This window comes from Paroedura picta, chromosome 15 (assembly GCF_049243985.1).
Source record: "Paroedura picta isolate Pp20150507F chromosome 15, Ppicta_v3.0, whole genome shotgun sequence".
Taxonomy (NCBI): Eukaryota; Metazoa; Chordata; class Lepidosauria; order Squamata; family Gekkonidae; genus Paroedura; species Paroedura picta.
In genome coordinates this window covers 29437291-29461050 of record NC_135383.1, presented here as the reverse complement: position 1 = coordinate 29461050, position 23760 = coordinate 29437291, and the positions used below count along the sequence as shown (strand labels likewise).

At 46.4% G+C, this 23760-nt stretch overlaps 1 protein-coding gene across 5 annotated transcripts in view; it reads left to right on the top strand.

Moving 5' to 3' along the window:
- Nucleotides 1-23760, top strand: part of NF1 (neurofibromin 1) — a 365186-nt gene that overhangs the window by 288715 nt on the left and 52711 nt on the right. For all 5 annotated transcript variants that reach the window (XM_077311869.1, XM_077311867.1, XM_077311868.1 and 2 more), the window contains 5 exons: nt 8248-8588; nt 10359-10561; nt 17088-17281; nt 19045-19185; nt 20239-20518. In XM_077311869.1, the coding sequence (XP_077167984.1) occupies nt 8248-8588; nt 10359-10561; nt 17088-17281; nt 19045-19185; nt 20239-20518 (1159 nt within the window). The remainder of the gene's footprint in view (nt 1-8247; nt 8589-10358; nt 10562-17087; nt 17282-19044; nt 19186-20238; nt 20519-23760) is intronic.

The window sequence follows — 23760 nt, the reverse complement described above, 5'->3', positions numbered from 1 at the left end:
GCAATTTGTATATGTAAATAATTTAATTTTTGTCATTAAAGGAAATGAGAGAGGAAAATGTGACAATCCAAATTGAAAACAAATAATAGGCTTGAGGGGGTGTCTAGATTAGCCTTTCTCAACCAGGGTGGGGTTTGTTGGTGGAAGGGTAGGAGTTAATTAATTTTTAATATATTTTTTCAGTTGTCAAACTTTTAGGGGTTTTCCGCACCGGGATCTTTGTAGCAAATTGGTTGCTGAATGAAAAATCGCCATTTAAAATAGTGGAATTCGTTGTTATGCATACCTGCCTTTGTAGTGGAATCCAGTTGCGTTTTGTAGCGTTTCCCACAGGCTTCCGGTCTCGGCAGAAATCGCTAGAAAGGAAGCGCTATTGCCAAGCTCGTCCCGCCCCTGGCCGTCAAGCAGCCAATGGGCAGCCGTTAGCATGCTCCCAAACAGCCCCTTTCCCTTTAAGAAAGTTTTTTTTTAAAAAAAAACAGACCCATTGCAACGAATCTGTGTTGATTCGTTGCAACGGAGAGACCCATCCAGCTGCCTGGTGTGTTTGAGCTGTCATTTCATCGTTGCCACGCTCCCTCCGAGTGAAAAAAAAAAAAATCCCCCCCCCCCTCTCACGGGCCCGATTTTCGGCTGAAAATCCAATGGGCAGCCGTTAGCATGCTCCCAAACAGCCCCTTTCCCTTTAAGAAAGTTTTTTTTTTTAAACCAGACCCATTGCAACGAATCTGTGTTGATTCGTTGCAACGGAGAGACCCATCCAGCTGCCTGGTGTGTGTGAGCTGTCATTTCATCGTTGCCACGCTCCCTCCGAGTGAAAAAAAAAAAATCCCCCCCCCCTCACGGGCCCGATTTTCGGCTAAATGAATGTGTAAAAAATAAAGGGAAAATACATCAGCAAACGGGCTTTTCTGTTCTTTGTGCTTAGTGACTGAAGGGGAGGGACTGAAGCTGGGGAAGCCTCTAAACAGAAAGAGGCTCGCTGGTGCGTTTATCCCCGCTCGCTCGGAGAAAAAAAAATGGCGATCGCTTCGCCGGAAGATCAGAGGAGAGAGCCAGGGGGAGGGACTTTGTAGAAACCGCAACAATGTTAACGCACAGGTCTTTTTCGCTAGTGTTGCAGATTGGTTGCAGGAGTGTATCGCTTTCCGGAGGGTGAATCCACTTTTGGGGATTTCCCTGAAAGCGCTACAAGGAAGCGCTTTTTGCAGATCGGTTTCAGGTGTGTGGCAGATTGTCAACGACGTTGTGCATAATGGCAAATCAGTAGCGTTTTCAATTGGCAACCATTGTGCGATTTTGAAGGCGTGCGAAAAGCCCCTTATTGTGACATGACCATGCTGATGCCCCCAAATGGCCAGTGATCGCCTGGAGGGGGTGGGAAGGGCAGGGACCCCAGGTGGGCTTGTTCAAAGCTATGCTTCCCAACCGTATGCTACACCATTGTTCCACTTCAGGGGTTTCGCAAAACCTGAAGAATGTTTCAGGGGTTTCTCAATAGTAAAAAGTTGGAAAAGGCTGGTATAGACAATGCCTGGTAGATTGCTGATGCTCTCTGAAGCATTTTGATATTTTCCAGCCAAGCTTGGGATCCTAAATATCCAGTAGGGCATATTTACACTTAAAAATCTACAGACTGTTGTGTGTCAATAACTGAGTTCTGCTAATTAAGAGAGTGGAGCTCCTTGGAGAAGTCACCAATACTGCAGATAAAAACCCAGTTACCTGTAACTAGCAGCTCCTGACCTTTTGGCTTAAATTATTTGCTGTGTGTTGTATTTACAGTTTGTTTCACTTTGTTATATCCTTATTATTAAGGAGATAAGAGGAACTTTTATTACATTCTTCACCACTGAATGTTTTCTGTTTACTAGCTCACCCTGTCCAAGTGACAGTCCCTGCCATTGTTTATTTATGACTTGTGAGTTTTAAATGGCTTATAAAACTTGGCTCTATGATCACTCAAAGTGGTGGATACAGCCGTGAAATCAAACGGCGAATAACACTGGGCTGGAACACAATGTTAGGCATGAACTGAATATGGAAGAGTAAGGATATCAGCCTTAATACAAAGTGCCGGGTAGTCAATGCCATTGTCTTCCCCATAACAAGCAATGGATGCGAAAGTTGGACCCTGAAGAAAGAAGACAGGAGGAAAATAGATGCTTTCGAATTATGGTGTTGGAGACGAATGCTGCAAATACCATACCACATCATGCAATTGTTACCAACAAGATAGTTTTAGAGAGGAGCAAACCAACTATGTCATTAGAAGGCAAGATATTACAGCTAAAGTTCACTTACTTTGGACACTTCATGCGATCAGACTTGCTAGAAAAATCATTAATGCTCGGCATGGTCAGCAGCAAAAGGAAACGTGGTTACCAAAGGATCTGTGAACATTCCCAAGTCCTTCAACCTATCTTCATAGGGCTTGGTCCCTTGGCCCCAGATCATCTTCGTCGCTCTCCTCTGTACCCTTTCAATTTTATCTACGTCCTTCTTGAAGTGAGGCCTCCAGAACTGCACACAGTACTCCAGGTGTGGTCTGACCAGTGCCGTATACAATGGGACTATGACATCTTGTGATTTTGATGTGATGCCCCTGTTGATACAGCCCAAAATGGCATTTGCCTTTTTTACCGCTGCATCACACTGCCTGCTCATGTTTAGTTTACAATCCACAAGTACCCCAAGGTCTCATTCACACACAGTGTTACCTAGAAGCGTATCCCCCATCCAGTAGGCATGCTTTTCATTTTTCTGACCCAGATGTAGAACTTTACACTTATCTTTATTAAATTGCATCTTGTTCTCATTTGCCCATTTTTCCATTGTGTTCAGATCTCGTTGAACTCTGTCTCTATCTTCCGGAGTATTTGCCAGTCCTCCCAATTTTGTGTCATCTGCAAACTTGATGAGTAGTCCCTCCACCCCCTCATCTAGATCATTAATAAATATGTTAAAAAGTACCGGGCCAAGCACCGAACCCTGAGGTACCCCGCTACTCACCTCTCTCCAGTCTGATGAAACACCATTGACAACAACTCTTTGAGTGCGGTTCTCTAACCAATTCCCTATCCACCTAACTATCTGAAAATCCAGATTGCAGTCCTTCAACTTATCCATCAGAACATCATGGGGAACCTTGTCAAAAGCTTTACTAATATCCAAGTAAATGACATCAACCGAATTTCCCCGATCAAGCAAACCTGTTACTTGGTCAAAAAAGGAAACCAGGTTTGTCTGGCAGGACCTGTTGGAGACAAATCCATGCTGACTTCCTTGGATCACCAAATTGTCCTCCAGATTAGTGATCCCCAACCTGTGGGCCGTGGACCACATGTGGTCCGTAGACTAATTGGAGGTGGGCCCCGAAGGACGCTTTCTCCCCCCCCCCCCGGCCCTTTACAACACACTTCGGGTGTCATTGTCTCCCATCACTCCCAGAGCTCCCCCTCACTGGCAGTCTTCAAGCAAAGGTTGGATACACACTTTTCTTGGATGCTTTAGGATGCTTTTCTCATTGCAGAAAAACAAGCTCAGGGTTCCCATTGATTTGTCATTGTCATGAGTTAAAATTTCCACGAAAATAAAATGTTCCTTATGTTCATTGTTGTGGCGTGTCTTTATCTTATTTTGAAGGGATGTTTAAACATTACCATAGCGATCAGAGAGCGCTAGGGCAGTGGTTGAGAGTAGAAGAGTAAACTACCCCCCCCCACCAGGCCTCAGTAAAAGGCGTTGAGTGGTCCCTGGTGATAAAAAGGTTGGGGACCACTCCTCCAGATGTTTGCAGATCGCTCCCTTTAATATCTGCTCCATTATCTTCCCCACAACAGAGGTCAGACTCACTGGTCTGTAGTTTCCCGGGTCATCCTTCCTCCCTTTTTTGAAGATCGGAATAACGTTTGCTCTCTTCCAGTCCCCCGGGACATCTCCAGTCCTTAAAGAGGTTCCGAAGATGATGGACAAGGGCTGTTCAAGTTCTCTGGAAAGTTCTTTGAGTACTCTCGGGTGCATTTCATCCGGACCAGGGGATTTGAACTCATCCAGTGCAACTTAATGCCTCTCGACAACCTCTCTATCCATGTTAACCTGCCACCCAGACACTATCCTTTGGCTACAGCCATCTCTAGATGTGCCTAAACACTTTGACCTGTGGGAAAAAACAGATGTAAAATAGGCACTAAGCCTTTGTGCTTTCTCTGCATCTTCCGTTAGAGTTTGTCCATCCGCACCCAACAGTGGGCCTATTGCCTCATTTACTTTACGTTTGCTCCTCACATAACTGAAAAATCTTTTCTTGTTACAGTGGGCTTCCCTGGCCAATCTTAGCTCACTCTCAGCTTTGACCTTTCTGATGATTGATCTACAGTGCCTAGTAACCTGTAGGTACTCTTCTTTAGAAGAGTCCTTCCCTCCATTTCCTGAACATTTTCCTTTTCTTTCTTAGTTCCTCTTGAAGTTCTCTGTTCCTCCAAATAGGCTTCTTAGAGCTCCTGCAGTGTTTTCGTCTTTCTGGGATAGTCATTGATTGAGCATGCAATAGCTCTTGTTTGAGTAGCGCCCACCCTTCACATGCTCCCTTCCCTTCCAGCATTCTCGGCCATGGTATGACACTCATCATGTCTCTGAGTTTATTAAAGTTTTCCCTATGAAAATCCAACATCCGCGTCTGGCTACAAGCTTCCTTGGCTCCCCATCTCAAAAGGAATTCTATGAGGACATGGTCACTTCCCCCTAGGGTCCCCACCTCCTTCACCTCATCCACCAACTCTTGCCTGTTGGTCAGTATTAAGTCCAGTATGGCTGAACCTCTTGTGGGTTCATCTACCATTTGATAAATGAAATTGTCAGCCAGGCAGGTCAGAAAGTTGCATGACTCTTCTGAGAGTTTGTTTCCCAGCACACATCTGGGAAATTGAAGTTACCCATGATGACAAGGTCCTGCCGCTTGGATATTTTCTCAAGCTGCTCACAAAATGCAGCATCCACATCCTCTCGTTGGTCAGGCGGTCGGTAGCAGACACCAACCACCACACTGTTTGTTTTCCCCTCGCTTATTTTCACCCAGATGCTTTCCACTGTAGATATGCTCTCCTTCACTAGAATTTCCTGACAGGTAAGCCCTTTCCTTACATACAGTGCCACTCTTCCACGTCTTCGATCTATTCTGTTTTTTCTGAACAGTTCATATCCATCCACCATTACATTCCAGTCATGAGAATCATTCCACCAAGTTTCTGTGATGCCTACTAGATCATACCTTTCCATCAGCATGAGAAGTTCCAGCTCTTCCTTTTTATTGCCCATGCTTCGGGTGTTAGTATAAAGACATCTAAATCATTTTACTTTTGGTTCCTTATGAGCTGGCCTTGCCGGTTGGGCTGCCTCCGATCGTTTTCCTTCCATACACTCCCTATGTTGATCGTCTCCTTCCCCTAGTGGCTTAAGTTTAAAGCTCTCCTGATGAATCTCCCCAGGTTCCTGCCAAACACATTCTTCCCCAACTTCAACAAGTGCAGTCCATCAGGTGCTAGTAGGCCTTCCTCAAGAAAGCCTATCCCATGGTCCCAGAAACCAAATCTCTCCTGCCGGCACCAACTACGCAGCCAGTAATTCACCTCCATTATCTTCCTCTCCCGACGCATTCCTCTTCCCTTGACAGGCAAGATTGAAGAGAATACCACTTGTGCCCCCATTTGCTTGAGCTTCCTCCCCAGATCTTGATAGTCTTTTTTAATAGGAGCGATGGTATTCAGAGACATGTCATTCGTTCCCACATGGACCATCACAAATGGGTAGCGATCCATAGATTTGAGGAGTTTGAGCAGCCATTCTGAAACATCTTTAATTTTCGCCCCTGATGTTCTCGAGGCTGTTTCTTGAGTCTTCCTCCAAACTCGCTCTAGTCATCTCAGTTCCTGTTTCTTGCTGCAAATCTCCTTGGTGTACTGGGGGCTTGGTTGAGACGGGGGTAGAGAGGATGTCGGGGAGCTATCTCATCAATGGCGGCCAGCCTTCTGTCGTGCCAATCGCTGACCAATTCACTTAGAGAAGTTAGGCATCGGTCTCACAGAGCATTTAGGAATCCAATTGGATCCTAAATCCAATTGGCCCGCTCTATACTCTGCAAAATAAGTTTGCAGGGTAGAGATTTTGTTGTTTATTGACCTGGCATTGTATAGCACCAGTGTCAGAGGTTTTCTTATTAATCCTGTCGTTAAATTATACAAGTGCAAGATTGTCCCTCACTTACTGTATGGAGTAGAGGTCTGGGGATGGAAGGAGAACACCATAGCTAAGCTAGAAATTGTCCAAAACCTATTCTTGGAGTGAATCCTAGTTTTACCTAGGGGAACTCCAATTGCTGTGATAAGGACTGAAACTGGTTTACCTTCTCTTAGTGCCCGAGTTCATTTTGCAATTTTAAAATCATGGAAAAACCACAGATCAGCCAACTCAAACAAATTTAGCCATCGAACATTCCATATCATGCTATCTAAGGACCCCAATTGGCACAGCCTTATTCATAGCCTTCTTGCACAGTACTCCATCCCCAATGACCTCTTAAATTCCCCAGCAAATAATTCCCAATGTAGAAAATGGATCTTTGAAAGTAATGCCCGTATAGATAGATCTCAAATCTTGCAATCAAAGTCAGCATCATGGTTCAAGTTGTTCAAACATGACCATCAAAGATCTAACTAAGATTCCCAACCAAAATCTTAGCTGAAACGATGCCCATGGAGGTCTTTTGCTGGCCCTTTATCCATATGCCACAAATCAATGTTTGTTCAACTGTTTGTTTTATGTTCAACCCGGGGCCAAATCCCTTGATGAGATCTTATGTAGCTCTAATCTTCATGCGGAAAATCTAATATATCTCATATCCTACTGTGCTGACAAAACCACTTTATTTGCTTTGGCTGCAAAAAATAAGGGCCAGATGTGGCTCTCCCCTCCTCTCCCAGCTTTAATATTCATCTCTTCTTCATTTGATATCCCTCGATAACACAAGCTCATCTACTTTTTGTGCTTTCCATCATTTTCTTCTGTTCTGTTCATCATGACTTGCAGCTGGGGCTGCAATGTTCACATCAGTTATTCAATATGCGTGCATGAAAAAGATACCGCCGTGTAATATGTGAAATGGCCTGTTGCTTCTTTCTCCCGCAGGAGGGATGGTATCTGAATTTTCTAAATAACCTTATAAAAATCTAACAAGGAATATATAAGATTGTTGAGAGTTAACTGAAGTGGGATTCCTGCTTTTTGAGAGCCAGCTTGGTGGAGTGGTTAAGAACAGCAGCCTGCAAATGGAGAATCAGATTTAATTCCCCTCCCCTCCTCCACATGCTGCCAACCGGGTGACCTTGGGCTAGTCACAGTTCTTTGAGAGCTCTCTCTGCCTCACCTACTTCACTGGGTGTCTGTTGGGGGGAGAGGAAGGGAAGGCAATTGTACACCACTTTGAGAATCCTTCAGGTAGCAAAAAGCAGGAGACACATCCCCCCCCCCTCCCAGCTCTTCTTCTGATTTTTATGTTGCGGGAGATAAAATACTGCAGATTCCAAAAAGTAGAGTCCTGTTATAAAAATGTCATCACCCAAGCTGCATATTTCTGTCATCTAACCATCCTGCAATAATGTAGAGCGTTTATGCTAGCTAGAACTAACGTTCTGCCTTCTGCTTTATAATATGGGAGATTTCAACAAATCCCACATTCAGCTAGGCTCTGCGCTTGTGGACAATGTCGTATACAATCAATTGCACTTTTTTTTCATTGTCCATTCTGTTATTCCATCTGAGCTAAATTTCTTAACCTGCTGCTTTGTAAAAGAGAACAACATCCAGATGAATTTAAGATCCAGTTTCTTTTGAATTCCCAGAACTCTGTTATCATTGAATCCTTTGCAAAGTTTTTCATCTTGCCATGAGAGATCGTGAATATATTTGGTGTCACACTAAAGCATATCTGCTTTTGTCTACTCTGTATTGCAGTGAGTCTTTCCATATCCCCCCCTTCTATTGTACTTATTTCAGTATGCCAATAAAGGCCTTGTTATTGCTGATGAAAAAAGTCCTGAAGTCCAGGAAGTTGGGCCTACTTCAAAATGTGTAGGAAATAATGCCTTAATCTCTTTAAGGGAGCTACAGTATGTGATCCTGGTTTGTGGTTTATTTCCTCCCATACAATTTAAATCCTTGTCCTTTTCTCCTCCTCCTCCTCCCCTTTTGCAGGTTGGTTCTACTGCTGTCCAGGTGACTTCAGCAGAGCGCACAAGAGTCCTGGGCCAGACAGTCTTCTTGAATGACATCTACTATGCCTCTGAGATAGAAGAGATCTGCCTGGTGGATGAGAACCAGTTCACACTAACCATTGCCAACCAAGGGACCCCTCTCACCTTCATGCACCAGGAGTGCGAGGCCATGGTCCAGTCCATCATTCACATACGGACACGGTGGGAGCTGTCGCAACCAGACTCGATCCCGCAACACACAAAGATCCGCCCGAAAGACGTACCGGGAACGCTGCTGAACATTGCGCTGCTCAATCTGGGGAGCTCAGACCCAAGCCTGCGGTACGGATCCCTCCACTTCTCCTGAGCCGCCTCAGGCACTCTCTGGCCATTCAGAGTCACACCACCTCTGGGCGAGGGCCTCTTCTGAGGCATAGGCAGGGTCTGACAACAGCGGGAAGGACTTTTACGTCCATCTCAGAAGAGCCTTACCTGTCTAGCGGGCAGCAGCTGTTGTGATCTGCTCCTAGCAGAATTGGAAGGGACAGACTCACATAACTTGGCTAATTAGGAGCATTGTGCAAGGGACATAGCAACTAGGTTTGTGCGCTTCGGCAGCCATTCAAGCCCGCGGTGGCCAGCGCTGTGGCGTGGGAGGGAAGGGCTGGTGCCGGTGCACCAGTCGGCGCATGCATGCAGGCGCAGAGCTCTGTGTCTGCTTGCGTGCGCCGGGTCGCGCGCACCCCTCCCCCCCCACGCCGCTTTGCTGGCCACCTTGGGCTTAAATGGCCCCCAAAGCGGTCCAAGCACACAAGCCTAAAGCAACTGTTATCCCTTGCTCTGGGCCTGCAGGGCGAGACTGGCCTCGCGTGTGGGTTGCTGGGCATGTGCAGTGGTGTCCTGAACCCGCCTGGGAATCCCTGCTGCCCTTGTCAGAGGGGCCCGGGGGGCACTTCCCTTCCTGCCAAATCGTGGCCCTGTCACTCATGTAGGGAGAAGAGGGGCTGTTTTTTGTAGCCCACCTTTTACTACCCAAAGGAATCTCCACACAGCAGACCCTGTGAGGTCGGTGGGACTGAGAGACCTATGACAGAACTAGGACTGGGCCAAGGTCTCCCCGCTGGCTGCATGTGAGGAAGGAGTGGGAATCAAACCCGGTTCTCCACATTAAGAGGCCGCCACTCTTAACCGCTGCACCAAACAGGCTGCCTGGGAATCTTTGCTTTCAGATCAGATATGGCAGGATGCCTTCTGCTCAACTTGGTCAGGAGTCTATATACTGACAGCCTGCCAACCTCTGTTCCCTAGGGAGTTAGATTTGGGGTCTGTGTGCTGATTTGCATGGCAGTTCTAGTTGGAATGGCACCCATATCAGCCCTGACCTGGTGTAATGAGCTCCCAGAGGAACTGAGGACCCTGACAGAGCTGCCGCTGTTCTGCAGGGTCTGCAAGACGGAGCTTTTCCACCAGGCGGTTGGTTGAGTCTGGGCCAGGGGTAGTTTTGGGTCCCTCTTCAGAAGGCCTGGAACATCAAGGGCCAGATGTACTAGCCCAAGGCTTATAGGTGGTATGTCGGGAGGGTTATTCTGTTCTATCCTGGATTTGTAATGTTGGGGGGGGGGGGAGATTGAGACTGGGGCTTGTGCTGCCTAAGGGTTGTCCTGCTGTTAATGAGGTTTTATTGTAAACCGTCCCAAGCCGGCTGGGTCCAGCAGCGGCAGCTAATGAATTGAGTGAGCTTACAAGCCCTGATCAGGGTCCCTCTGTCAAAAATAGGGAGGGTGGCAATTTGGGAGAGAACCTTTTCTGAAATACCTTCAGAGCTACGGCCCTCCCTTGCAAGAGGGGGCTTGGGCAGGGCTGTCATTGGTGCACCAAGCCATGGCCCCTGTTGCTTTTCTTTGCTGCTGACTTGTGATCTGTGTTTTTGGCAACCTCTTCTGAAGATTTTAATGGAATGGTGGGGAGCAAAGTATTGTAATTATGTAGGAAAAATAAGTGGAAGATCTGAAAGTAACTCTGAGCTTAATTTATGTTATTTGCTGAGGATACTTTTTGCAGGTTGTCCCAAGGAAACATTTTTTTAAATGCATCCTTTGTTCTGTTTTGCAGGTCCGCAGCCTATAATCTTCTCTGTGCCTTAACCTGTACCTTTAATTTAAAGATAGAGGGCCAGCTATTGGAGACCTCAGGTCTGTGTATCCCTGCCAACAACACCCTTTTTATTGTCTCTATTAGTAAGACTCTGGCAGCTAATGAACCACATCTTACCTTAGAGTTTTTGGAAGAATGCATTTCTGGATTTAGCAAATCTAGTAAGTAGAGTTACTTTGTTTCTTCTCCATTGTGATCTGTGAGCAAGCTTGCTTTCAAGTATGCATGTAAAAGACAAAACAGAAATATACTATTCCAGATTGATATATTCATAGTACTACTTTGAAAGCATAGATGTTCCTGGACTTCATCAAAGCCTTTCAGTGTTAGCAGCTACAATACAAATAGCCTCTAAAAAGAAAAGTATATTTTTGCAAGAAACTAGTTCTGTAGCTTCAGGGAAGTGATGCTTATAAAAACAATTATTTCATACCCTGGGCACATGGTGTTGACTTTCACATCTGAAGCTTCCGTGGTGCCCAGGGCCCCGTGTGTTAATTGTGTGACCTTAAATGTCAGCAGTGGTGGTGCCACAAGGATCAGTACCGGGATTAGAACTATTCACTTTGCTTATAAATTATTTGGAATTAGGAGGTGAGCAGTATAGCTCTTTAGACAGTACCAAATAATTCAAGCCGATTCTGAAGAACTCCAAAAGAACCTCTTCGGATTAGATGAGTAGAGTAACAACGTGGGAAAGGAAGTTGCTGGAGGCAGATTTAAGGTGATGCCCACTGGAACTAAGTATGATGGAGGTTGAATTGGCTGAGTCTGAGAGGAAAGAAAATCTTATGGCCAGTCTGCACCCGATTTAAAAAGTGAGAGGCTTACCATTTGCAAACGCCATATTTTGGGTGTTTTGCACAATGCGTAAACATCCAGCGTTACATCTGCAAACCGGCAGCTATATCCTCCATTTTAAAGCGCTAGCAGGGGAATCTACAAAACTGGATTCCCCCTGCGACGTTGCACTAGCATGATGAGAGCAGCCAGCAAGACACTCGCACAAGACATGTGCATGACCAAAGAGGCTGAGGTAGCGAGATTTCCAGCTCCAGTACCCACCTTCGAACCCACCTCCCTCTCTCTTCACCTGGAACAGGGCTTTCTTAAAAAAAAACACACTGCATGGAGCAACAAATAGACACACAGTCACGTAGGCAGAGCACAAAATAAACTTTTCCCCACCAGTTTGCCTACAAAGCATGCCTCTTCCCCACCCAAAACAAAAAAATGCCCCCCCCCCCAATCCAGAGTTTCAAGGCTCCGGATTGCAAGAGGGCTTGTCGTAAAAGGAGCCCTATGCATCTATGGATAGATGCACATGTGTTTAAACGAATAAGTTATAAAAAATTAGCTTGCAGTCCTATTAAAGGAGGGAGAAAGGTGATCAGCTGCCTCTCTTGATTGACGGGGAAGAGAGGAGTGTGTGGAGCACGATCCCCTCTTCCGCCATTTCAAGCAGACGTACGAAAGGGCAGGAAGCTCTAGACGGCAGCAGAGGAGCCAGCAAGTGAGGAATTCCGTGAGGCACAGCTTTTCTTAGCATTAAGCCATTGAGCTGGCCTCACTCTGCTATTTTTTCTGTGCAAAATGGCTCTTGAAAATATTAACTCAATGAGCATGAGGTATGAAAAGGTAGTCTTCATTCTGGGTATTATTAGGAAAGAAACTGGAAAATAAAACAGCCAATACTGTACTTTATTTATCTATTTCATTAGACTTGTAGGCACAAGTGTAGCACCCACTTTCAGGCAACCGTTGGGACAGAGACTGTCCCCCTTAAAGATTCGCCCTCCTCCAGTCCGTTAAATCAGTCTGCAGTTGTCCAAACTCAGCCTCCTCTGCCAAGCCCTGCTGGAGCCAGTCAAGAAACATCAGTGCTTGCTGCTGCCCATTGTGTTTGGTTATGGATGACCGCCACCAATCCCCGCTGCTGGGAGGAGATCACAGTGTCCACTGGGGCCGGCCCAACTGTCAGGCTGCAGGAGGTAGGACAGAGCTTCTGCCAAGATGTTCTGCTTGCCTGGCAGATGATTCAATGTAAATAAAAAGTGGCAAAGGAGCTCTGCTGCCTAACGGCTTGCAGGTTTTTGTGATCAGTCCATGCCTCAAAAGTGCCATTCCCCCTTCGGAAGAGGGCTGCAAAGTGGTCAGGGCATCCTTTTTCATAACCACCTACTTTTCTCAAATTGCCCAGTTCCTCTTGGTGTCATTGAATTTCTTCCAAAAATGCCCATAGGGGAGTAGGTGACCCCCCCCCCCCGGGTCCCTTTGCAACAGCACCATGCCTATAGCCATACTGCTGAAATCTGCTTGTACAATGAACTCCTCAGTGGAGTTGGCATGCCTGAGTATTGGCTCCAAGGTGAACTGCCTTTTTATTCCCTCAAATGCCTGCTGGCTTTCAGTAGTCCACTGCAGATTAGCCGCCGGCCTCCGGGCATCCTTGCGTGTAGTCCTACTAGGCTGCAACTACTCGGCTGGGTTGTTGTGCTAAAGCAGGGGTGCACAAGCCAGAAACCAGAGTCCAGGCTGGGGGGGAGGGGGAGTTGAGAGCCAGAGAGACAGTTCACAAGTAGGCAGGGCGGGGAGCAAGGTCAAACCAAGCTGAAGTCAGAAAAACAGTCAAAGCCAAACCATGGTCAGAATCTGGGGACATAGTCAGGAGCCAAGCCATAGGACTAGAGCCAGGAGTGTAGTCAGGCTGAAGTCAGGAACCAGGAGTCAGTCAGGCAGAGCTTTGCCATAGCAAACTGGAACAAAGAGTTGTCTGGGAAGACAAGCAGGGAACGTACACTTTGCACTCATGAAGGACCGTGCCTCAAGGCCCTTCTGAAATACGACCAAGCTGGGTGGGCTAGCCCTCAGGCAGAGGGTTTGCAGCTAGTCCTAGTTCTCATCAAAAGAAGGAGGTACAGCTGAGCCCCATCTACCCTGACAGTGAACTGACAAACATGCCGATCTCCTTCTCCAGTGCTGCTGTGTGTGACTTGCTGGGGTCTTCGACTGCGAGCAGTGGTTCCGTTCCTCCAATGAGTCTTCAGGGCTGGCATATGCAGGCACATCTGGCTGGGTGCTGGTCTGGTTGGGACCAGGTTGCTCATCCTCTTGAGCATCAGGCTGGTCCAAATTCCCAACCTGATCTTCACTGGCCAGATCTCCAGATGTTGTTTGGAGAATGCTGGGCCTGGGCAGTGGATCAGGATCAGCTGCAACCTCTGGAGTTCCCTCTGGAGGCTCAGCCAGAGGTGCACCAGGGCATATGACACCTTGCCACTTCCCTTGGTCTTGAGCAAGTCCATTAAGGGATGTGCCAGCTGAGCAAAGTTGGCCAGGAAACCTCAATAGAATTTTGAGAACCCAAAGAAACTTTGCTACCTCCTGGTTTCTTTTGGGGGGGCGCGCACTCCAGCACATCTCAGACCTTGGCTGGGTCCATCTCTAGCCCCCAGTTGGATATCCTATAACCCAGGAAGTCCAGCTGCTCCTTATGGAATTCGTACTTGGACAGTTTAGCAAACATCTTAGGATTTCCCACACTAACAGCACATAGCCTCAGAATTTATCAGAACCTCTCTTGGTAAACCAACACACCCTTGAAGAGGAGGTCATGCATGACCTCATTAATCGTTCATAAAATCTCCTGGCACCCCACTGAGGCTGAACAGCATGGCTAGGTATTCAAACTGCCCCAGGAGGGTATTAAATGCCATCTTCCATTCATCATTTCATGCAAATACAGTAATAAGCTTAACTCAGGTCCAATTACATGAAGATATGCCCTTTCCTTTTTCTTTGCAAATAAGACTGGTACTGCCATGATCAAAATGGCCAGGTGTATGAAGCCCGTAGCCAAATTTGTATCAATGAATTTTCGTAGCTCATCCATCTCATGGAGTACAAACGTGCTTTTGGCAGGGGCTCCCCCTGCTTCAGCTCAATGGAACCGTCCGATTTTCAATGGGGAAAACACATCATACAAGTCCCAAACTCCAGCTCCTCTCGCAGTAAGCCAGCCTGGTTCCTGCTCTTTGGATCAGCATGGGGCTATTGGCCCCCATACCTTGCCAATGGTAATCATTTGGGTCATCCAGCCCATAATGGGATCATGTTTCCATAACCAGTCCAGTCCTAGGATGACTGGGTACTCTGTGCTGGGTACCACCGCTGGCTGCAACTCTTCCCAGTACTCCCCCACCTCCAAGTCTCGGGGCTCAGTCCTGTGGGTAGCAACCTCTCCCCTGGTTAGAGCATGGAGCAGAGGTGTTCTCTCTTGCCCCGGAGGGACAGACCAGAACCAATGGGATGAAATTAATTCAAAAGAAATTCCATCTAGACATCCGGAAGTTCCTGACAGAGCAGTTTCTCAGTGGAACAGGCTTCCTCGGGAGGTGGTGGGTTCTCCATCTTTGGAGATTTTAAGCAGAGGCTGGAGAGCCATCTGACGGGGAGGCTGATTCTGTGAAGGTTCAAGGGGGTGGCAGGTGACAGTAGATGAGCGAAAGGGTTGTGAGTGTCCTGCATAGTGCAGGGGGTTGGCCTAGATGACCCATGAGATCCCTTCCAACTCTATTATTCTATGATTCTATGAAGTGGAGGATAGGAAAATCATATAAACTGCTTTGGGGGCCTATTGAGAAAGATGTGGTGTTGTTGTTAGGTGCGAAGTTGTGTCCGACCCTTCGCGACTCCATGGACAATGGTCCTCCAGGCCTTCCTGTGGTATAAAGAAGTAAATAGAAATAACTGACAATGGAAGGGGGCATATATAAGGATGGCTGGTTGATGGGTGGAAAGGGAGAAGTGAGGATGTGGAGGCTGCCAGGAGAAGAAAAAGGATCCTTGGGGGAGCCCCTGTGGCCTTTCCCAGAGCAGGCGACTGGGGATTCAAGCAGTGAAAGCTAAAGTCCAGGGGACAGATACAGGTAGGTTGGCTGGCAGGTGGGAAGGAGAAAAAGAAGCAGGAAAAGGGGAGGGGCTTTTGGGATTTTCAGGGAAGGGAAAGAGGAAATAATAGTGGATTGGAAAATTAGATCTTTCCTTCCCCCAGCAAGTCCCTGCAGGGGTGTGTGTGTGTTTATTTTTATTTATTAAAATGTTTAGACCCGCGTTTCCTCATGGTACAATAGTGACAATAATAGTTAAAAACATATTCAGTTAAAATCAAAAACAGACCAGCAAACTCCAGATCTCATTGAAAGTGCCTCTCTTGGCCCAAGATCCAAAGGTCTGTGGTTGACCCCCCGGAGGAACCTGCCCTGGTGATGAAGCCCTGATCTTACTGTCACACAGACTCCTTAGTGTTTGGATGATCTTGCTGTTTTCTATACAGCCTTTTCCACAGTTTTCTCCCACCCTCAGGATATGTGGTGGCGCATAGGAAGGCACCTGGTTTTGGCGCCATGAGTTTGTGTTGTGTGAGGGGAACACTGAGGCAGCAAGAAGGGCTTATTGATGTCCAAAAATCTGAAGAAAATGTCAGCAAGCCCAAACTTCCTCATCCTGTCTGGGAAAGACTGGCTTATGTGCATATAGATCTATTTATTGGATACAGCTCCAGAATGGATTTGAGATTCAGCTCCTGACAAGCTTTCCCAGCTTAGATGCCAGGGGAGAGCCTTTCAGGCACACAAGCTTCTTATGTCACAAGCTGCCCTGTTCTCCAAGAGGCAAACTGAAATATTACTGGTCTGCTTATTACCTCGGACAGGCCTAAAAACCTAAATTGTTTTCCTCTGCTGGAGACGGAACTGATGCTGCTGTGCCGTCTCTCTCAGGCAGAGCGACACACACAGCCACCTGCACCTCTCAGAAGGCAGAACGGAGTCCTTCAGCATCTATCCTTCCCCTCATGCTTGATCAGTTCTCTGAAATGTTTGAGCCAGTTGACTCGCCTTAACAATCAATTGGGCGATATGTTATTCAGGAGCAGGGCAACCTCCTGGCCTTCACAGTAGCGATCCCCAACCTGTGGGCCATGGACCACATGTGGTCCTTCGACTAATTAGAGGTGGGCCCCGAAGGACGCCTTCCCCCCCCCCCCCCGGCCCTTTACAACATACTTTGGGTGTCATTTTCTCCCATCACTCCCAGATGGGACTATCTCGTTGCAGAGAAACAAGCTCAGGGTTCCCATTGATCTGTCATTGTCATGAGTTAAGATTTCCATGAGAATAAAATGTTCCTTATGTTCATTGTTGTGGCATGTCTGTCTCTTATTTTGAAGGGATGTTTAAACATTACCATAGCGACCAGAGAGCGTTAGGGCAGTGGTTGAGAGTAGAGGAGTAAACTACCCCCCCCCCCACACACCGGGCCTCAGTAAAATTGTCAAGCGTTGAGTGGTCCCCGGTGATAAAAAGGTTGGGGACCCCTGCTTCACAGTACTTCTAAGTAGAAGTGTTGACATTATCAGCTCCCAGGCAGGCTTTCATAAACGTCCTCTTGATAAACAATTTGCCCAAGTAGTAAAATGGCAGCAGTTCAAGAAACCCAAGTCACTGCAGGGCTCTCTGTATCCTAGAATGTGTTCCCTTTCCCAGCAATCCCCATTATGTCACTTGACTTTGTGTTCATCCTCCCAGGCTTTGTTTTAGGCACTGCCAGACTTTGCACTGAGCTCTTCCCGTAACAAGATAAAAGGCTCTTGTAGGTCCTCTGATTCACGGAAGCGTTTCATTCCAGGTATTGAATTGAAGCACCTCTGCCTGGAGTATATGACTCCTTGGCTGTCAAATTTGGTTCGTTTCTGCAAGCACAATGACGATGCCAAGCGGCAGCGAGTTACGGCCATCCTCGACAAGCTCATCACCATGACCATCAATGAGAAGCAGATGTACCCGTCCATTCAGGCCAAGATCTGGGGGAGTCTGGGACAGGTAGGTTCACCTGTATGTGGCTCAGGTACCCCATTGTCATATGTGTTGACTCCTGTTACAAATCCATGTGGGAAAATAAACAAAAATATACATTTTTGTTTCATATTCAATAAGGCAGGAGAAAAATGTGTTAAATGAATGAATAAAGGTCAGACTCTCCTGAAGGTTCAGAAAGAGTAATTTTTGGGGGCTTTTTTGTTCATCTCCATCCAGTTTGGAGATACTCAAATTTTCAAATTTGGCTGCCAGAACTGCTTGTGCTGTGACTGCCGTCCCAAGGGGAAGCAGGGTGTGGGGAGGGGCTGGAGATTTCTTTGCTTATGTTCTTTACCTACTTGAGAGAGTCATGTGGCTCTTGACTTTAAACTGGAGATGCTGCCCAATGGCCTGTGTGCCTCCTCTGAGCTGTCCCACTCCCTTCTGGCTGTATTCACCTGGAAGGAGTTCAGCCGCTTCCTGCCTGCAAGAAGGGACATGTTAACGGGTCCTGCAGACTGCCTGTTGGTGCTGGGCAGAATCCCCTGTTGTGAAGGGGCTCCTCGTCTGGCACTCTGCTGTCTTGAAGATGGACTAGGTGCACAGCCCATCTCTACAGCTCATGTCGAACCTGGGTGGCAGCAGCAGGGATTGAGCGCCTCCTGCTTCTTAGGCCACCCTGCCCAGGTCCCTGATAGGCTGAAGAAGACTCCCACGTCTGCTTCTAGGCCCATTGCCACTGATGCTAACAGGGGATGCCATGAGCAGGTGCTTGATACCCAAAACATGGACTCCCATCAGCCTGTGATTTGACACCCAAACAGTTATGTGAATGCTGAACCACCTTGAGGTGGAGAATGTTGGCCTGGGAGTCCACACTCACATAGAATCCTAGAGTTGGAAGGGGCCATACAGGCCAGGATCAGCCCAAAGCATCCTAAAGCATCCAAGAAAAGTGTGTATCCAACCTTTGCTTGAAGACTTCCAGTGAGGGGGAGCTCACCACCTCCTTAGGCAGCCTATTCCACTGCTGAACTACTCTGACTCTGAAAATCTTTTTCCTGATATCTAGCCTATATCGTTGTACTTGAAGTTTAAACCCATTACTGCGTGTCCTCTCCTCTCCAGCCAACGGAAACAGCATCCTGCCCTCCTCCACGTGACAACCTTTCAAATACTTAAAGAGGGCTATCATGTCCCCTCTCAACCTCCTTTTCTCCAGGCTGAACATTCCCAAGTCCCTCAACCTATCTTCACAGGGCTTGGTCCCTTGGCCCCAGATCATCCTCGTCGCTCTCCTCTGTACCCTTTCAATTTTATCGACGTCCTTCTTGAAGTGAGGCCTCCAGAACTGCACACAGTACTCCAGGTGTGGTCTGCCCAGTGCCGTATACAATGGGACTCGGACATCTTGTGATTTTGATGTGATGCCCCTGTTGATACTGCCCAAAATGTATTAACAGGGGCATCACATCAAAATCACAAGTTGTTGTAGTCCCATTGTATACGGCACTGGTCAGACCACACTTGCACTCTGTCATGAGTCTTACTCTTCCCTACATCACAGGGTTGTTGTGAGGATAACAAAGCAGCAGGGAGAACCACGTCAGCCTCCCTGAGCTCCTGGTAGGAAAGGTGAAACAGAAATGTGGCTGGTGATACATCTGCATGTGGCTAAAGAGTGCTGAGTTTTGAAAGCAGGCCAACTGGTTTGTTCTGCCGGGAGTTTTGACTCGCCTTTCGTTGTCCTGGAGCAAACCAACCGGTGTCAACCTGCTTCCCCACAGATAACAGATCTGCTTGATGTTGTGCTGGACAGTTTCATTAAGACCAGCGCCACCGGGGGCCTGGGATCTATCAAAGCAGAGGTTATGGCGGACACTGCAGTGGCCCTGGCTTCTGGAAATGTGAAACTGGTTTCCAGTAAGGTAAGCGATTCACTTCCTTATATTCAGAGAAGCACTTTGTGGCCTCTATAGAAAAGTGATAATGTGTAACTGCCTGTCTATCTGTGAGGGACATCACTTCCTCCCTTCCCTCTTTCTGGATATTTATGGTTTAGATGCAACTGTGAAGGGAGCAGAGGCACTTTGGGAGGTCCCGTGATCCTTCCCTGTGCTGTTGTGTCATAACAGGAGGCAGAATAGTCCAGCATGGGTGGGAGCCTGGCCTTCAGGTACCCTGCAATTTCTTACACTAAAGGGAGGAGGAGGAGAAGGAGAAGGAGAAGAAGAGTGGATTCTTAGATGCCGCTTTTCTCTACCCGAAGGAAGCTGAAAGCGGCTTACATTCACCTTCCCTTTCCTCTCCCCACAACAGACACCCTGTGAGGTGGATGAGGCTGAGAGAGGCCTGATATTACTGAAGAAGAAGAAGAAGAAGAGTTGATACTTATATGCCGCTTTTCTCTACCCAAAGGAGTCTCAACGTGGCTTATAGTTGCCTTCCCTTTCCTCTCCCCACAACAGACACCCTGTGAGGAAGGGGAGGCTGAGAGAACCTGGATATTTCTGCTCGGTCAGAGCAGTTTTATCAGTGCCATGGCAAGCCCAAAGTCACCCAGCTGGCTGCATGTGGGGGAGCGCAGAATCAAACCCCTTAGTTTTTGCTTTGATGGGTAAGGATTCAAACATATATGAGAATTAAACCAAATGCTTCACAGCTGAGATGGGAGAGATTTTGAAGACAGATGGTGTAATTTAGGTTTTTGGGACATGCAGAAATTGACAATGTCAAGAGTATTAATTTCAGAACCTTTTTCTCCAATGAATCACATCACATCCTCATTCACTGGCAGGCCTTGATTCCTTCTTCCTTCCCTCCCTCCCTCCCTCCCTCCCTGCCTGCCTGCCTGCCTGCCTGCCGTTCGGTGTACCTCAAGTGTAGCCTTCCTGAGTGAAACAGTGATGTTGCCCTGGGTTTTGTTTTTTCAACCTGCCTGTTGTTTCCTAATGAAAAGTAACCAGTTGCTCCCTTTCCAGGTCATTGGAAGGATGTGCAAAATAATCGACAAGACTTGCCTGTCTCCGACTCCTACTTTAGAGCAGCACCTGATGTGGGATGACATAGCCATTCTAGCCCGTTACATGCTGATGCTCTCCTTTAACAACTCTCTCGATGTGGCTGCGCATCTCCCCTACCTCTTCCATGTCGTGACTCTGCTGGTGGCCACTGGTCCGCTCTCCCTTAGAGCCTCCACCCATGGCCTGGTTATCAACATCATTCACTCTCTGTGCACTTGTTCACAGCTCCACTTTAGCGGTAAGTTCATTGACAAGATGTTTTTTATCGGCAAGGACCAATTGGCTCCCTTTGGCTTCCTCAGCTTGCTATTTCTTGGCAGCAGCAGGTTTAAATGGTCAGCAGAGTTTCATGAAATATGACTGACCTCTTTGTGACCCTGGAATTAACTAGTAGGGAAATCTTTGTCAATTAAAATATTTATTTCCTGCTTTTTTCCTTAGATGTGGCTTCCTGGAGGGCTGTATTTATGTATTATTCAGTGGATTCCTATACTGGGACAATGTTAGTGATCCTCTTCTCTTGGTATTTGCCCCCCACAAAGTATACTTCTGGGCTGGACATGGTGGGAGATGGGGTAAAGTTGATGATGATAATAATAATAATCAACCATATTTTTATGACCCACCCTTCCCACTTGGGTCAGGGTATGTAATAACAAGAAGTGTACAAGTACTCTATTATTAATGACATGACAGATGACAAAAACACAGAATTTACCTCTGTATATGAATTTATACATTTCAGTGAAATAGGATTATTAAGATATTGGAAACATTAGCAAAATCGTTATTCCCAGATTTGCATACTTTTGAGTTTTCTAATGATGCTAATTATTATTAATAATAATAATAATAATAATAATATAATAATAATAATAATAATAATAATAACAACTTATAACCCACTTTCTTCTTAAGCCTCAAGGTGGTTTACATAAAAGTATATTCCTAGTAAAACTCAGCCCTAAAACAACACTGTTGTTGTTAGGTGCAAAGTCGTGTCCGACCCATCGCGACCCCATGGACAATGATCCTCCAGGCCTTCCTGTCCTCTACCATTCCCCGGAGTCCATTTAAGTTCACACCAACTGCTTCAGTGACTCCATCCAGCCACCTCATTCTCTGTCGTCCCCTTCTTCTTTTGCCCTCGATCACTCCCGGCATTAGGCTCTTCTCCAGGGAGTCTTCCTTCTCATGAGGTGGCCAAAGTATTTGAGTTTCATCTTCAGGATCTGGCCTTCTAAGGAGCAGTCTGGGCTGATCTCCTCTAGGACTGACCGGTTTGTTCGCCTTGCAGTCCAAGAGACTAGTAAGAATCTTATCCAGCACCAGAATTCAAAAGCCTCAATTCTTTGATGCTCGGCCTTCCTTATGGTCCAACTTTCGCAGGCATACATTGCAACTGGGAAGACCATATTCTTGACTAGACGCACTTTTGTTGGCAGGCTGATGTCTCTGCTTTTTAGGATGCTGTCTAGATTTTCCATAGCTTTCCTCCCCAGGAGCAAGCGTCTTTTAATTTCTTTGCTGCAGTCCCCATCTGCAGTGATCTTGGAGCCCAGGAAAATAAAATCTGTCACTATCTCCATTTCTTCCCCATCTATTTGCCAGGAATTGAGAGGGCCGGATGCCATGATCTTTGTTTACTTGATGTTGAGTTTCAAGCCAACTTTTGCACTCTCCTCCTTCACCCGCATCAACAGGCTCTAGTTCCTCTTCACTTTCTGCCATTAGAGTGGTATCTTCTGCATATCTGAGGTTGTTGATATTTCTCCCTGCAATCTTGATCCCAGTTTGTGACTCCTCTAATCCCGCCTTTCTCATGATGTGCTCCGCATACAAGTTACATAGGCAAGGCGACAGTATACAGCCTTACCGAACTCCTTTCTCAATTTTGAACCAATCAGTGATTCCATGTTCAGTTCTCACTGTTGCTTCTTGACCTGCATATAGGTTTCTCAAGAGAAAAATAAGATGCTCTGGTATCTTTAAGAACTTCCCACAATTTGTTGTGCTCCACACAATTAAAGGCTTTAGCATAGTCAATGAAACAGAAGTACATGTTCTTCTGGAACTCCCTAGCTTTCTCCATGATCCAGTGTATGTTGGCAATTTGATCTCTAGTTCCTCTGCCTCTTCGAAATCCTGCCTGTACTCCTGGAAGTTCTTGGTGCAGTGAGTGCAATAGTGCGGTGGTTTGAACATTCTTCGGCATTGCCCTTCTTTGGGATTGGAATGTAAACTGACCTTTTCCAATCCTGTGGCCATTGTTGAGTTTTCCAAATTTGCTGGCATATTGAGTGTAGCACTTTTACTGCATCGTCTTTTAAGATTTTGAATAGTTCAACTGGAATGCTGTCACCACCACTAGCTTTATTGTTGCTCAGACTTCCTAACGCCCATTTGACTTCACATTCCAGGATATCTGGCTCCAGGTCAGTAACTATCCCATTGTGGTTATCAGAGATGTTAAGCTCACTCTTGTATAGTTCTTCTGTATAATTTGCATGAAACGTTCTCTTCATATCTCCAATTTTCTTGAAAAGATCTCTGGTCCTCCCCATTCTATTGTTTTCTTCTATTTGTTTGCTCTGTTCATTTAACTTAGGGGCTTCTCCTTTAAGGCAAGTTTGTCACATGACCACCTGTAGCCAATCATGGGTTCTCTACCACGGAGGAGAGCCCAGATTCAAATCAATGCGATTTTTAAGTATATTGAGGATTAAAAGCACTCTAAGATATTGCACAATAAAGGTAGGGTCACTCCGGATCAATCCTTTTTGCTGCAGAAGGAAAATTTAAATCGCCCCAAATCAAAACGGAAATTGCATTCTGTGTAGAGGGCAGGGACTGAATCGATTTGGGATTGGAATAAAAGCTCCATGCAGTTGGCATCTAGTACTTAAAGACATAACAGCAGCAGAACACAATCTCCCCAAAGTACATCAGAATATTAGCAGTAGGGAAAGACAATTAATATAAAGATGACACTGATATTATTGTGAAACCTGCAGATAAAGTGGTCGCTATTGTGATCCTTAATACAGAAAATTATAGAGCAGAAGCTCTGCAGCAACTTGGCAACAGGCAAGCCTATAAGAAACTGTCTTCTGATCCTACTCTGAAGGTTAGCAATAATAATAATAATACTAATAATAAATGACGCTAGTGCTTTGTCTCTTATTTCAGAACCTACAGCTGAATTTCTTACAGTTAAATCTCATAGAATCATAGAATCATAGAGTTGGAAGGCCATACAGGCCATCTAGTCCAACCCCCTGCTCAACGCAGGATCAACCCTAAGCATCCTAAAGCATCCAGGAAAAGTGTGTATGCTTGAAGACTGCCAGTGAGGGGGAGTTCACCACCTCCTTAGGCGGCCTATTCCACTGCTGAACTACTCTGATTGTGAATTTTTTTTCCTGACGTCTAGCCTATATCGTTGTACTTGAAGTTTAAACCCATTACTGCATGTCCTCT